General features: G+C 34.0%; 2 protein-coding genes across 2 annotated transcripts; both read right to left on the reverse strand.

The window, feature by feature from the left end:
- Positions 1 to 7,827: 7,827 nt before the first annotated feature.
- Positions 7,828 to 10,491, reverse strand: LOC125202384 (protein DETOXIFICATION 12-like). The gene is made up of 7 exons (XM_048100772.2): positions 10,238 to 10,491; positions 9,270 to 9,814; positions 9,094 to 9,180; positions 8,961 to 9,017; positions 8,630 to 8,868; positions 8,335 to 8,540; positions 7,828 to 8,214 (listed from the first exon to the last, which is right to left on the reverse strand). The coding sequence occupies exons 1-7, from the start codon at positions 10,469 to 10,471 to the stop codon at positions 8,116 to 8,118; spliced, it is 1,467 nt and encodes a 488-aa protein (XP_047956729.1). The 5' UTR covers positions 10,472 to 10,491; the 3' UTR covers positions 7,828 to 8,115.
- Positions 10,492 to 12,673: 2,182 nt separating this feature from the next.
- On the reverse strand, positions 12,674 to 15,249 carry LOC125215756 (protein DETOXIFICATION 12-like). The gene is made up of 7 exons (XM_048117295.1): positions 14,960 to 15,249; positions 14,031 to 14,575; positions 13,848 to 13,934; positions 13,713 to 13,769; positions 13,397 to 13,635; positions 13,106 to 13,311; positions 12,674 to 12,950 (listed from the first exon to the last, which is right to left on the reverse strand). The coding sequence occupies exons 1-7, from the start codon at positions 15,179 to 15,181 to the stop codon at positions 12,849 to 12,851; spliced, it is 1,458 nt and encodes a 485-aa protein (XP_047973252.1). The 5' UTR covers positions 15,182 to 15,249; the 3' UTR covers positions 12,674 to 12,848.
- Positions 15,250 to 15,942: the final 693 nt, after the last annotated feature.

Consider the following 15,942-nt stretch of genomic DNA (forward strand, 5'->3'; position numbering starts at 1 on the left):
CTTTACAGTATGTCCAGTTTAAATGGAGTAGATACTCCCTCTATCTTCTGCATAAAGCTAAGCATGTTTATGTAATATTACTAGTATTATTTTGCGAGTTTAATAAATAAAATTAAATACAGATAATACTATTCTCTCCAGTCTATTCAAAGTAGCATATTTTTTTAGGGATATTATTCATTAAATTTGATCATTCTGATAATCTTTTAAATTGGAATTTAAATCATAAAATTTTAACTTTTTACTATTATTTCATTCCTGCATAAATCAATATTACTCAATGACGTTATAAATAACAATATTTAATAAACTAAGGAAATAAAGGAGCATGTTTTAATGAAATATGTTGTTTTGGACAACATTATTAATGGACAATATTTTATATATGGATGAGACTGTTTAGAAAAAAAATAAAATTTTGTAATTTAATATTTTAATTTCGAAAATCATGTGATATTTCATTTAAATGATACAAATGAATATTATCCTTTTATTTATAAGTTATTCCATTCAAAGTGATATATATATTTTTTTAAGTAAAATATTACTACTATCCTTATTTTATTTCCTTTTATATTGTTTTATTATTTTCAATTTAACATATAAAATAATAGTAATAATATTTAATTTTACGTACCGGAAAATAAACTTTTCGTATTATTTGGGATGGAGAAGTGCTTATATTACCACCTACTGATTTTTCGTATTATTTGGATGGAGGAGGTATTTATATTACAACCAACTGTATTTTATATGCCTGGAATGTTTAACTAATAACTAATGGCATTTATATCTGAAGTGACTAACTCTAATTAAATTAAACACCTTGAAATTAACGAATGTGGAATACACGTGTCCTCACTACTCCACGCATGCATGTTCGGAAAAAGTTAAAACTGAGCACTAGCCATTAACAAATATGGAAAATGCAATAATATATGATAATATTACGCTATAAAATAAATTTTAAATAAAACACTTCATTACTAAATCAGTTTCACACCCACCTCACCTCACACGTTAATTATGGTGATAATACTGTACAGTTTAAAATTTAGTACACAAATCGTCATGTACCACATGATAATAGCAATAAAGTCAATATTAATAATAATAGTTAATAAAATAATAATAGTAGTAGTAGTAGTAGTGTAGATACTAGTAAGATATAGTGGTGCATATGTACTAATTAGGAGTACTATATTGTACTATTATGTAACATAATAAATTTTGATATGATCGTAAGAGCATTCCCGACTGTTGCCTTGCGGAAGAGCGAGCTCATGCCATCGGCACGAAAACATGCATGTTCAGGGTTGCACTCGTGCTGTCGGCACAGACGTGTTCTTAGCTAAGAGCTATGCTCTTCGGGTGGCCGGGACACATGGCACGCGCTGTGTGGGCAGGACATGTGGCACGCGATGTGTGGGCGGTGACACCCTATCGCCCCCTATGGCGATTGAACATGTTTTAATTAGTTAAAATGTTTTTTTAATTCGTAAAAAATCAGAAAAAAAATTAAAAAATATACTCCCTCCGTCCCATAGAAATATGTCATTTGGTTTCGGCACGAGTTTTAATGCATAATTGGTAAAGTAAGAGAGAAAGAGAAAAAGTAGTTGAAAATGTGTAGTGGATAGTGGGGTCCATAATTAAAAAAAGTACAAAGTAAGGAGAAAAATATTACCATAAATGGATATGGACTATTTGTATAGGACGGACGAAAAAGAAAATATGAGCTACTTCTATGGGACGGATGGAGTATATATTTTCTCACTTCCTAAAAATAGAGCTGTTTTATGACTGTTTTATCAAAAAAAATTGAATTTTTCTGTCCCCAATTCATTCAAATCATCTATAAATATCCTCATTCATCACCCATTTTTTACATCAAACTATATCTCACTCATACTTCACTCATTTTTCTTCATACAATTTAAAAACGCCCACATATAAATACTCAATAATAATGCGTGACACCAAAACCCACGTCCAACTACAACAAGATCTAGTCGAACACCTTTGGAAAAAATTTCGGTCACGAGTAGTAGGTTTTTTTAATTTTAGGATTTTAGTTATGCAATTTAAAACTTTTAGGATTTTAATTATTTACTTTTTCATTTTTTAGGAATTTGCAATAGTAGTTCAGGTTTTTTTAATGCTTTTTAATATCATAAAATATTTTTAGTAACTGAAGTATTTAAATTGAATAATAGAATAGTGGGACCCGTGAATAAAGAATAAAGATGTTTTAGCTAAGAGCACGATTGGGGGTGTTGTGCCATAGCTAAAAGCACGAAATAAAAAATGAAGAAAAAGTGAGACCAGGCCCACAACCGTGCTCTTAGCTAAGAGCACAGTATATCTAACGAAGAATTTTAATTGATCTTAGATTTATTTAAATTTTTTTAGCATATTACTACGATATAGTATTCCCTCCGTCCCAAGGAAGATGTTGGATGGCACGAGATTTTATGCAATTTTATTGATCAGCACGAGGTTTTTATGATATTTTATTTTTTTTGTTGGGTGAAGAGAATAAAGTAGTGATAAATTAAAAGAGTGTACATTTTTAGTAATGAGTCAATCTTGCAGGGCACAATTGAATAAATAACTCAAAATCATAGCATGTTTATCAAAAATTCCACAAAAGATGTTTACTACTCATAGACAAGTAAAAACATCAATTAAAGTATTAGACATGAACTAAAACAAAACAAAACACAAGGTTGAAATATACAGTCTTCAATCTTCTCATGGATTATGCAGTCTTCAGTCTTCTCTAGTTTAGATCTGCAGAGCTCCGCTCCAATGGAAGATTGAATAATAATATGTGAATATGGGATGGCAGAAGTATAGAGAGGGAGAAGAATGAAGGCTCTGAGATGAATGTTATGAATTAGGTTGTGAGGTATATATAGGCTTGCAAAAGATTTAGAATTGTAAAAAGTATCCTCCAAGTAATGGAAAGGATGGTAATTTTGAGTCCTTCAATTAATAGGAGAGATTTGGTATCACAAGGCAACAATTTCTTTCATTTCTTTAATTTTCGTCTAATTTCCGCCAGCTTTTGATTGCACTGCGCAACGTTTGTAAAATGGTCATAACTTTCTCCACGGAACTCCGAATTAGATGTTCAAGGTACCCACTCAAAGCTCTTTCTAAGACGAAGTAGGCACTGATTGGACTTCAAACTTGCTGGCAGAATGGGCTCGAACAAAGGCTACTGCACCTTGGCCTTTTTGCATTTTTTTTTTTTTTTGTCTTTTTCTATCATTTATCAACAAACGCGTCAAAAAATCAAAATGTACGACATATGCAATTTTAGAACATAATTTGCATGAATGACATTTAAAACGAGCCAAATCTAGGCCTTAAAAACATGTAAACCCGTGTTTATCAGTTCATATCTCCTCCTTTGATCCACCTTCTTGTCGTGTCAATTGCCTCCAGTATAATCCTTTTTGTCTAGCCATTTGTTAAGTTGTACCTCCAATACAGCTAATCTGGCGATATCACACGCATCTCCACTTCCATCATCGATCTTAATCTGTGTTTGGAGTTATTCTTCTTCCAACTTTTTGATATTGTTGTCTATATTTTCGAAACACTTCTTGTTCCAACTTCTGATAGAGTGATATATGTAGTGCCCGAAATTTCTTGATCACATGTAACATTTCTAAGTTTCTCCATTCTTCTCTAACCAATTTTAAAATGAAAGTGTAATGTTATTGGTGCATTAAATAAAATATCTGAATGACTAATACGTAACATCTAAATTTACTAAAATGTCATATTATGACTAATCATAACGTGGCAGAATAGATTTTTCATGAGTTGATTAGTTTGCTATGCTGTTTATTGCACCGACATGCATGCCCATTCATTGTCTTCAACCTAAAACAATTAATCCACCTACTACCCTTTCTAAATTCGATCCTACAATAGCATCTATTCTACCTATTTTTGTACTATAATGTACGACTTACATTTAATTCTACAATTTTGTGTCAAATGTCACCTTTTTATGTGCCAAACTCCCTTGCTAATAAAGAATGTATTTAACATAATAGTGTACTGAAAATAAATTATATTTGCACGGCTTATAATTTCTCAAAACAATTTTTTAAGGAAAATTGGTTAGAAAAATCATGAAGTTTTGCAAAAACTTAATATTTTTCTCATAAGATGGAATGTAGCTCTAATTATTATATATAGGTTTTTTTGACATTCCACATAGGTAAAATTTATGCTGTAAACTATAGTGCGGGAAATTCGCACAATCAAAATTGTGGTGATATTAAAACCCATTTTTAAAGATTTTGGAAAATATCAAATTTTTGTGAAAATTTATGATTTTTTTATCAGTTTCCTTTTTTTTGAAATGTGTTTTTGTAAAATAATTTTATTATATTATTTTATAATTTCGTTAGGGGCCATATTAGATTAAATCTATATATAATTGATTTTGATAAAGATATTATCATATGTATTGAAAAAAAAGAAGAATCCAGAGGAAAATCAATAAATTCAAACCACCTTGTCCATTGTGTTTTTTCATGAAATCCGTACATATTTAGCATTTAACCCCTCGATTAACTTTACCAAATTTTATTGTTTTTTTAGAGATTAAAAGAACAATTATCTGACTTACAGGGTTCAAATGTCCATTTTATAATTCTTCAAATTTTATTCATTCATTAGGTGAAAACCTTACGAGTTTATCAACACCATATAATACACTAGTAGTACATAGTTTTAAACTAGCTTATTATAAAAATGTGTTGCTCAATTATATTACATCTCTCTTTTTAAATCACAAAAATTACCGTGAAAGGTCAAGATTTATCTATGTATGTTCAAATATAATACTAATAATCTGATTGTCAATTTGAGGACTAAGCCATCAGAATATATGAGTGGCCACAACGAGACTTCCTTTCGTATAGTCACATGCATCGCACTCCCCACTATAGATATTATGAATATTATGATACATATATATCGCCATACTTTAGTAAAAAATGTCCATAAGAAAGTGACCACACGTGCCATTGTATGTGGTTTTATGAAGGAAAATGCTAATGGAGTTACAATCATGATATCATATGTTAGATGAGAAAAGATAAATGTACTTAGATTGTACATTTAGAAAGAGGGACATATCTAGGTAGGGACGTAGGGTGCCGACCGATTCTACCGTCGATCCATGAGTACTGCCAGAAAATATCTGATCCTATGGCAGCTCCGCCTGCATCCTTGCTCTTCTTATTCTATTGTAGGATTTGCAAAACCTCAAACATATTTCACAGAAACTGTACTTTCATGATTCAGATTAAGTACGAAAAGGAAAAAATGGTTCTTGTCCCGCAGCATCAAACGAATGCAGTCGACAAGTTTTAATTCCACGAATTCAGTTTCCTGGATCTGTCAATATTTCTTTTGTATAGACAATACCTCTATATGTACTTCCTCTATGATGCAAAAGGAATATACATGATATAGCTCGTGTAATATTCTACATTCTGTTGAATTGCAGAATATGAGCACGTGCTTCGGATGTTTTCAAAATGAAAAGCAAGTTTAGTATATATGATTGAACAGACATACTACTAAAGTTTGATTTGAGAACATCCATAATTCCAATCCCAAATCTTACTTAACAACTAAATCTTGGGCTTTTTTAAAGGTATTTAAAATAATCGATCTCGATTCGTGGAAAGTAAAATACTTATGTATAATAACATTGATTAGTGGAACTCCACTTGCATTCCTTATTTTTTAAGGTTGATATTAGAATTTACTAGTATAAGTTAAATTTGTGCATCACGCAGAGTCAACATTAATAAAGTTGGAGATGATTATCATGTTTATCATGAATTTGACATATTTTTCAACGTCACATTCAGAACGTTACAAACAAGCATCCCATTTTCCATATTTCTACAGTTGATTGAAATAATTGCTGACTTGAGTATAGTTTTGTACTCCAGAAAGAAGACGAGAATCAGGACAGGCATTAATTTTAAACATATAAAAGCATATTTCCTTGTAGATATATATAGATACTAAAAGGCCTATGGTTAGGGACTCGGACTCGGACTCAATGTAAATAACTAAATATGTACTCATTTGATAATTAGGAGTTTCGTTTTTTCATTTTAGTCCACCGTGAATAGGAGTTTCGGTTCATTTTTATTAGGACCACACATTCCACTGCTCATTCTACTCGCATTTAATGTAAATCTAATACTCTCTCCATTTAACATTAATTGTCCACTTTTGTCATTTTTATCCATCTCCATTAATTGTTCACTTTATAGTACACTTTATAGTTCACTTTAAAATAATTCTTAAAACACATGCCAAAAATATGGGAGTGCTATTGACGCACACAAAAGGAATAATACTCGAAAAACTTAGAAATCAGAATAAAACCCATTTAGACTCATAGTACTTAATTTGTGGAACCGAGTAGTTTTTAATGCGATTATATACTTGTTCAGATACATTACACATACCGTATTAAGCAATTATTCAGATCAAATTAATGATGCTTTACGCACCAATTTGTTGTAGCTGCAGATAAGCATTATGCGAGTTACAGTAAAGATTATTTCAGAAAATAATTTGACATGTATATTTGTAATTGGATTGTTACACATAAGCATTTTGGACTAGGAAAGATGCATTATAATTAGTTGTCAACTGGGCCGGGCTGGCCCGTCCCAACTCGGCACAGGCCCGTTATATCCGGGCCCAAGCCCGGCCACTAGTGAAATGAAGCGGGCCTGGTTTAGGCTCATTAGTTGAGATGGGCTCTAATTGGGTCAGTTTGTAAACCCAGGCCCAGGATCATTTGAAGCCCAGCCCAAGCTCAGGTCCATCAGAGGCCCACCTTCTATAATTAACTTTTTTAATATAATTAGATAATTAATTACTAATAATAGTATAGGGATGTGATCAAATGAAAACTCTAAATATTGTACAAACTCAAAACTATGATCTGGACCATTGAAAAATGTCAACAGATCACAAAAAAACATCAACAAGAAAATGTCAACAGAATTTCAACGGTAGTCAATGATTGATACTGTGTTGATACTGTGTTGACATTAAAATTTTGAAATTTTACACTGTGTTGATATTGTATTGAAACTGTGTTGAAGCTGTGTTGAAGAATTTTGAGTTTGTACAATATATAAGTTTGCATTTTATCACTATCCTAATAGTATATATCTCTATTTATGCATGTAATCTTGTGCACGAGACATGTTAATTTTGTCTATATTATCAATGTTTTGGATGTCAACATATGTTTTCAGCCAAATCTTGAATGCAACATTCAATCTTGACTATATCTAATTTTTTTCTTATATTTTTTATTCAAAATATAAAAAAGATGATTCTAAAGTTTAACTTTAAGAATATTAATTATTCAAACCTTAGTATTTGATGAATGACTATAGAATTCTATAAATTTGTTAGTTAGTTCATTTATTTATTTTAAAAATATAACATCGACTCATATATCATCATCTACTAACAAAATTATCGATATTCATTATTCTTTTAGTTATACACTTACTTTTAAATAGAATAAAGAACATCAAAAATATTGTTAATACAAACTTACAAAGACAATAAATTAACTTAAACACATTATTTAAATCTAAATTTAGTTAGCATAACTTTAAAATATATAAATTAAAAAATTAAACAAAGCTCAGCCCAGGCCACCCAGCCCGCCCAGGCCCACATGGCAAGTGGGCCTGGGCCTAGACCGGGCTATACTAAGCAAAATTAGTAAAGGCCGAGCCCGGCTCGGCCCGGCACACTTGACAAGTCTAATTATAATGTTTCCAATTCAAGTTGAGGACTAAAAATAATTATTCCACCTGGGCTATGCTGAGTTGAAATCAATAATCAATAATAAAAATAAAAGTAATAAAGAATAAAAGAAGTAATTGCCCCACGTCCACGTCACGGCTTCATGTTGTGCTCCATGACGATTCAGTATCATCCAAATTTTTCCTTCACTAATTTCTCTACGAAGTGGAGGGACTACTATACATATGCAAACATTTAATTTGCTTCCAAAAACAATGCTTAATGTCACAATATCTCCACCAATTTTTCTTTTTCATGCTTCAATATGCCATCATTTTCAACTGGAAATTCCTCCGAGAAGATCCTCTGCCGTGCTTCAATTGCCTGTAAAATGAAGAAATCAAAGCATTAACTATGCATGAAGAAATCATTCTACTCCACATTGATCAAAACACAAAATGGACACACAGAGTTTCATGTCGATTGATAGATACAGCAGCGTACCTTCTTTTCCCAATTGGTAGAGGCCGTTAGAAGAGAAAGCGCGATAGATTGAACCGTTGCTCCTGCCACGAGTCCGCTCCAAAGGCCAACTCCTTTCAGGTGTACTAAAAAGCCAAACAACAGAGCCACTGGGATACACACCAGATAATATGCCCCTGCATTCACATACGCCCCTATATGCTGCAACCCGATGCCTCTCACTACCCCTGCACAAATATTAAGTGTCGTGTTGGGATTCAACGACTAATTTGTTTTATTGGCGAAAATTTCAATTGAGTCGACATAAAAAGTGTACCTGAAAGAACAGCCTGTATGCCATCCATGACAATTGACATGCCAAGGAAAGGGGCCATTTTCTTGACATAAGAGATTACTTGTTTATCTGCACTAAATGCGTATCCTAAGACGCGGCCTGAGGACCCAATGGCGAAGCCAGCTGCTAGGAACTCTGTGATCGACAGAGCCAACACTGCGTGCAGAGTGGTTCTGGCTGCTTCCGGCTTTCCTGCCCCCATCTCGTTCGAGATCAGCGTGCTGAACTCAACAAGGAAAACAGTTAAATATTCACAAAAACATGTAATGTAAGACATTGTGCAGTTAATAGTGATGCAAAATCGAGGGTAGACCTTGCAGCAGAGCCGAAAGAATATGGGACGTGATAGTGCAAATACGAAATCGTGAAGCTGCAAGCAAAGGAAAGTAAACACTTAGAAATGTATGTACATATATAACAGTTAGAGTTATTCAATCAAAGAATACCATATGGAAAGAACTGATGTCTCCAACTGTGGATTTGGCAACACTCCTGACAGCAACAGTATTAGCTCAAAAGACCACCATTCCAAACTGTAAAAACACCATATCGTTCACAGCTACGAAATTTAAGACAAATCCAAATTCAGTAAAAATAAAATAGTATGTGAACTCAAACTCACCATACCATGGCAGCAGATGGTATAGCAAGGTGAAAGAAGTCCCTCATGGTGACAAGCACATCCCATGACAACGGAGCTCGTGTTTCTTGGCAAGCAGGGGAATACATGACATAAAGCACGAGGAGAAGAACGTTGAACCAAGAGGATATGGCTATGGAGATAGCTGCTCCAGAGTTTCCGAGATGGAATCTGAATATGAAAGCCCAACAGAGTGGCAGCTGGAAGCAGAGAGATGCTAATGAGCTCCAAACCATGGGGAAAATCAAGCTCTGGATCTGCAGGTAACGAACAATGCACTGGAGAAACGCATAGGGGAAGAGCGTTGGGATGAGCTGGATGGCGAACTTGCCTGCTGCAGCTGATATTGAAGGATCTTGGCCCATCACAAGAAGCAGCTTCTCGGTCAAGATGAACCCGAGAGAGAGAACTATGCACACCATAAACAGCCATAACATTGCACCATAAGTTAGCGTTCCCACTCTTTTATATTGCTTAGCACCATATGCCTGTCCGCATAGAGTTTCCAGAGCACTAGCCATCCCAAACTGCATATCAACGGTATAAATCAGGCAATACATTCTACACATGGAGCTATGTTATGCATATAGATTTAGCAAGTACGAATATACGATTGATAGATTGAATTGACCACATGATTGAGTAGGATTAGATGATGATGTGATCATACTGGAGTAATATTTTACATCTTTGCTACCACACATAGTAAATGCCTAATATATAATGCTTTGGTGCAATGGTTTTGAATGGAGAATTATTTAGTATTGATTGAGCTAACTGTCAACATCTTTAGGCAGAAGAAAGTTATTAATAAGTATCAAATTAGGTTGAATGGTCGTCGACACGATTGATAAGAGCGAGGTCAATTTCGCACAAATTTCCTAATCACATTCGGCAATTGAGCAAAAACGTGGACGCAATCAGAAATAAAATTGAAAATGACAACTTACAACGACACTGAATCCGGTGACGTTGCAGAGAGAGGTGGCGATGGAGGCGCTGGATAGGGAGAGTTGGTCGACGTGGCCGAGCATGAACATAGGCGAAACCCGAAGCAGAAACTGCGATACCGTGACGACGATCATCGGCAGCGCGATCCAATTGACACGGTTCACCTCCGCCGTGAATGCAATTTTCCTCGCCGACGCGGCGTATCGCTTCGCCACTAGTGTCTCCACCTCCATTTTCTGGCGACTCCTCCTTACGTAACAACCCACACATTTATATTCATAAACTCAACTTAATCCTTTTTTTAAATAGCAGTATATTAAATGGAGAAATTGCATTGGTGTTTCGGCGTTGCTTAATTTTAATTTACTGATTAATAATTTATATATCTTGAAAGTTGAAATGATTAGGATGTACACTTTTCATTACGATCATTTTTTAATAATTTCATATAAAGAAATTTTTTATAGGGTGTGAAACCTGAAAAATCACAGAAAAACTGAAGTTCAACATTAGTTTTGATTATGTTTGTAGTGTTTCGGAGATTTTACTTGTGTTTAGATTGAGACCATTTCGTTACAAAAATCTACTAATTAATTTAATTAGGCTGTTAAACTTCTCTTGGATTCTATTTAGTGGTAATCCAACAATTAAATTATCTGAATGACTCTTTATTTTTTCTTCTGAAAATGAATATTGCACGCTCTCAAAATGTGTAAGTAACTAGGTCGAGGAAAAATACCGAAATATCGGTCTTATCGTATCGAAAAAATATCAAAAATACTGAATTTTAGGTATACGGTAAGTTTCGGTACGATATTATACCTTATCGAAAGATTTCGGTAAGGTAATGGTCATATACCGCGGCATACCGAAACGGTATATAAATATAATTATATATAAAATATAGTACTTATATCTTTTTAAATCGTAAATTCAATTGTGAAATAAAAATATAATTATGAGGAAAATATATTTTCTATATTTTTTGAATTATAAAATATAAATAATATTCTTAAGAGTCAAATATTATATTTTATTGATGCTAAAAGTTAGGTATACCGTAAAAGTGAGGTATACCAAACTTTGGTACAGTATACCAAAATTGAGGTACCGGTATCGATATGCAAATTCGTCATACCTACCCACCCATGCGGTGAAATAGTGCTATTGATGTTTAAATCTGGGTGAAATAGTGCTATTGATGTTTAAATCTCTTAATCTTACATATGTATCTAAGGATATGCTTTATACTTTGTATTTGTATTATCTTTGATGATTATTTCATATTGGGATATGATATGATTTGATTTTATATGATTCGATTTGATATAGGTCTTATTGTTTGTCAACGTATTTGATAAAATAAAATAAAATATCTTTTTATTTGTGCAATTCATGATTCTCTACTCTTCTTGAGGATTTTTATAGTTAAATAAAATAAAATTCTTTTTTATTTGTTCAATCCACGATTCTCTATTATTCTTAAATATTTTTTAAGCTAAATTATTGCTCAAATACAATAGGAGTAATATATTAATATTTGTTTGAATATACGTACTCCGAGAATATCGATATATCAAAAAAATTTGTAAGATAAAGATATGATTTTTTCATATACCGCATTTAAGTAAGGTATACGTGCCTATCCATCCCTAGGGCCGTGAAATAGTGCTATTGATGTTTAAATCTCTCAATCTTCCATATGTACCTAAAGATATGCTTTATAAGTACTTTGTTATCATGTTTGATAATTATTTCATATTAGGATATGATATGATTTGATTTTATATGATTCGATTTGATATAGGTCTTTTTGTTTGTCAACATATTTGATAAAATAAAATATTTTTTTCATTTGTGCAATTCATGATTTTCTACTATTCTTGAATATTTTTTAGTTAAATAAAATAAAATTCTTTTTCATTTGTACAATCCACAACTCTCTACTATTCTTATATATTTTTTAAACTAAATTATTGCTCAAATACTATAGGAGTAATATATTAAAATTTGTATGAATATACTTCCTCCGCCCACCAATAATTGTCTCATTCTGTCATTTTCATCCGACCACCAATAAATATTTCATTTGCTTTTTCTAAGAGTACTTTTGGTAATTGACCTCATATTTTACTAATTAAACTTTTATTTAAATTATTGCTTTCGTTAACTTCTTATTGATTCTATAATTTGTAAATTGTAGTAATATAAAATCACAACTTATAAATTCTTTTTAATTCTTCCATAATGATAAATATTGAAAGAGATATGACAATGTCGAATATATGATATGACAACAGTGGAGTTAAATTTTTTTACAAAACAGCTTCATTATATTTTAAGTGTTAATTAAAATATATTGATATATCCAAAATGGAGTGATGCACATGCATGTTGTAAAATAGAATTGAATAAATGTAAATACTATACATAAATGAAAGAGCAATGAAGAGCTTCAAGCTATATTAGAAAAATGCATATTAACTGGTTTAAGTGCAAGACTATTTACATAAGCCCTATTTTCATATTTGAGAAATTTTGATTTCTACATTTGTCTTACTTCAATTGATACTCCACACATCATAAGATTTCACTTTTGTTCTTTTTCATTTAATTTGCTATCTCCACCAATTTTTCTATTTCATGCTTGCTTATGGCATCATTTCCAACTTGAAATTCCTCCGAGAAGATCCTCTGCCGTACTTCAATTGCCTGTAAAATCCAGTCCAACCACATTTCTTGGAACATATTTGTGTAAAATGAAGAAAACAAAGCATTACTATGCATGATGAAATCTTTATACTCCAACATTGATCAAAACACAAAATGGACTCACAGAGTTTCATGTCGATTGATAGATACAGTACCTTCTTTTCCCAATTGGTAGAGGCCGTTAGAAGAAAAAGCGAGATAGATTGAACCGTTGCTCCTGCCACGAGTCCGCTCCAAAGGCCAACCCCTTTCAGGTGTACTAAAAAGCCAAACAACAGAGCCACTGGGATACACACCAGATAATATGCTCCCGCATTCACATACGCCCCCATATGCTGCAACCCGATGCCTCTAACTACCCCTGCACAAATATAAAGCACCGTGTTAGGATTAAACAACTAATATCATTCATCGGAGGATTTCAAGTGAGTCAACACAAAGTTTACCCGAAAGAACAGCCTGCATGCCGTCCATGACAATTGACATGCCAAGGAAAGGCGCCATTTTCTTGACATAAGAGACGACTTGTTTATCTGCACTAAATGCGTATCCTAACACATGGCCTGATGAGCCAATGGCGAAGCCAACTGCTAGGAACTCTGTGACAGACAGAGCCAACACTGCGTGTAGAGTGGCTCTGGCTGCTTCCGGCTTTCCTGCCCCCATCTCGTTCGAGATCAGCGTGCTGGACTCGAGAGTTAAATATTCACAAAACATGTAAGTCATTGTGCAGTTAATAGTAATGCAAAATCGAGAGTAGACCTTGCAGCAGAGCCAAAAGAATAAGGGACGTGATAGTGCAAATACGAAATTGTGAAGCTGCAAGCAAGGAAAAGTAGACACTTAGAAATGTATGTAGATACAAACAGTGTGAGTTATTCAATCAAAGAATAATACCATATAGAAAGAACTGATGTCTCCAATTGTGGATTTGGCAACACTCCTGACAGCAACAGTATTACCTCAAAAGACCACCATTCCAGACTGTATATATAAACCACATATTGGTCAAAGCTACGAAATGTAAGACAAATCCAAATTTGGAAAAAATAAATAAATAGAAAGTGAACTCAAACTCACCATACCATGGCAGCAGATGGTATAGCAAGGTGAAAGAAGTCCCTCATGGTGGCAAGCACATCCCATGACAACGGAGCTCGTGTTTCTTGGCAAGCAGGCGAATACATGACATAAAGCACGAGGAGAAGAAAATTGAACCAAGAGGATATGGCTATGGAGATAGTTGCTCCAGAGTTTCCGAGATGGAATCTGAATATGAGAGCCCAACAGAGAGGTAGCTGGAAGCAGAGAGATGCTAATGAGCTCCAAACCATGGGGAAAATCAAGCTCTGGATCTGCAGGTAACGAACAATGCACTGGAGAAACGCTTGGGGGAAGAGCGATGGGATGAGCTGGACGGCGAACTTGCCTGCTGCAGCTGATATTGAAGGATCTTGGCCCATCACAAGAAGCAGTTTCTCGGTCAAGATGAATACGAGAGAGAGAGCTAAACACACCAAAAACAGCGACAACATTGCGCCATAAGTTAGCGTTCCCACTCTTTTGTATTGCTTAGCACCGTATGCCTGCCCGCATAGTGTTTCCAGAGCACTAGCCATCCCAAACTGCATACCAACTTACACTATCGATTAGGCAATACATTCTACACATCAAACTATGTTATGCACGAATATACGATTGATAGATTGAATTGACCACATGATTGAGTAGGGATTAGATGATTAATATTTTACATCTATGCTATCACACATAGTAAATGCCTAATATATTATGCTTTGGTTCAATGGCTTTTGAATGTAGAATTATTTAGTATTGAGTGATCTAAAGTGTCAACATCTTTAAACAGAAGAAAATTATGAATGAGTATAAAATTAGGTTGAATGGCCGTTGACACGGTTGTTAAGAAGAGCAAGGTCAATTTCGCACAAATTTGTGAATCATATTTAGTGATTGAGCAAAAACGTGTAAAATTGAAAATGACAACTTACAACGACACTGAATCCGGTGACGTTGCAGAGAGAGGTGGCGATGGAGGCGCTGGAGAGGGAGAGTTGGTCGACGTGGCCGAGCATGAACATAGGCGAAAACCGCAGCAGATACTGCGATATCGTCACGACGATCATCGGCAGCGCGATCCAATTCACACGCTTCACCTCCGCTGTGAATGCGATCTTTCTCGCCGCCGCAGCGTTTCGCTTCGCCACCTCCATTTTCTGGTGAGACTCACAAACTCTCCTTTGTTTTCATGGACTTTAGACTTTATTAAATTAGCAGATTTGGTAAACTGCCGAACTTTTTTTTGTCCACTTAAATGCAGAATTTAAATGTAGAGTTGAATATTTTTAGTTAGGTATTTCAACTCTAAAAATAGTATAAAATAATTTAATAAAATATTTAATTATTTAAAATAATTAATTTAATTAGGTGTTTTGTTATTAATTTATATTATGAAGGCAATTAAATGTATATATAAAACACTAAAAAAAAAAGAAAAAGAAGATAAAAAAATGAGGTAACATAAACTATGGAGAAAAAGAAAGAAGAAAGGAAGTTAAAATCCTAAAAAGAAAGAAGAAAATGAAGAAATAAGTAAGGAAGAAAAAAAATAAAGATCAGGTACCTCAGGTTATTTTTGTCACTGGGTACCAAAAACGATATAAAATAAAGATCAGGTACCACTTGCGTGCGAAACTGAAAAATCAGGTACCATTTATGTAGTTTACTCTATTTTATATTAACTCATATTTTACTCTCTTTAGAGCATCCAACACCAGATTTCCGTCGGGCATCAGACCGCCGTCCCCGATGTCCGCCATTGTGCGAGGAAGAGGGGCGGACGGACGTCCCGTGCGGCCACGGGAGTTCCGCGGGTATCTCGCGACTTCCGTCGTGACGGCGACGGGACGTCCGCCGCTGTGGCATGCGGACGGACGTCCGATAATTCTATTTTTTTTTATTTTTTTTTTCAAAA

This window comes from Salvia hispanica, chromosome 2 (genome assembly GCF_029641045.1).
Source record: "Salvia hispanica isolate PSC_SH4W2 chromosome 2, Shi_PSC_v1, whole genome shotgun sequence".
NCBI classification, from domain to species: Eukaryota; Viridiplantae; Streptophyta; class Magnoliopsida; order Lamiales; family Lamiaceae; genus Salvia; species Salvia hispanica.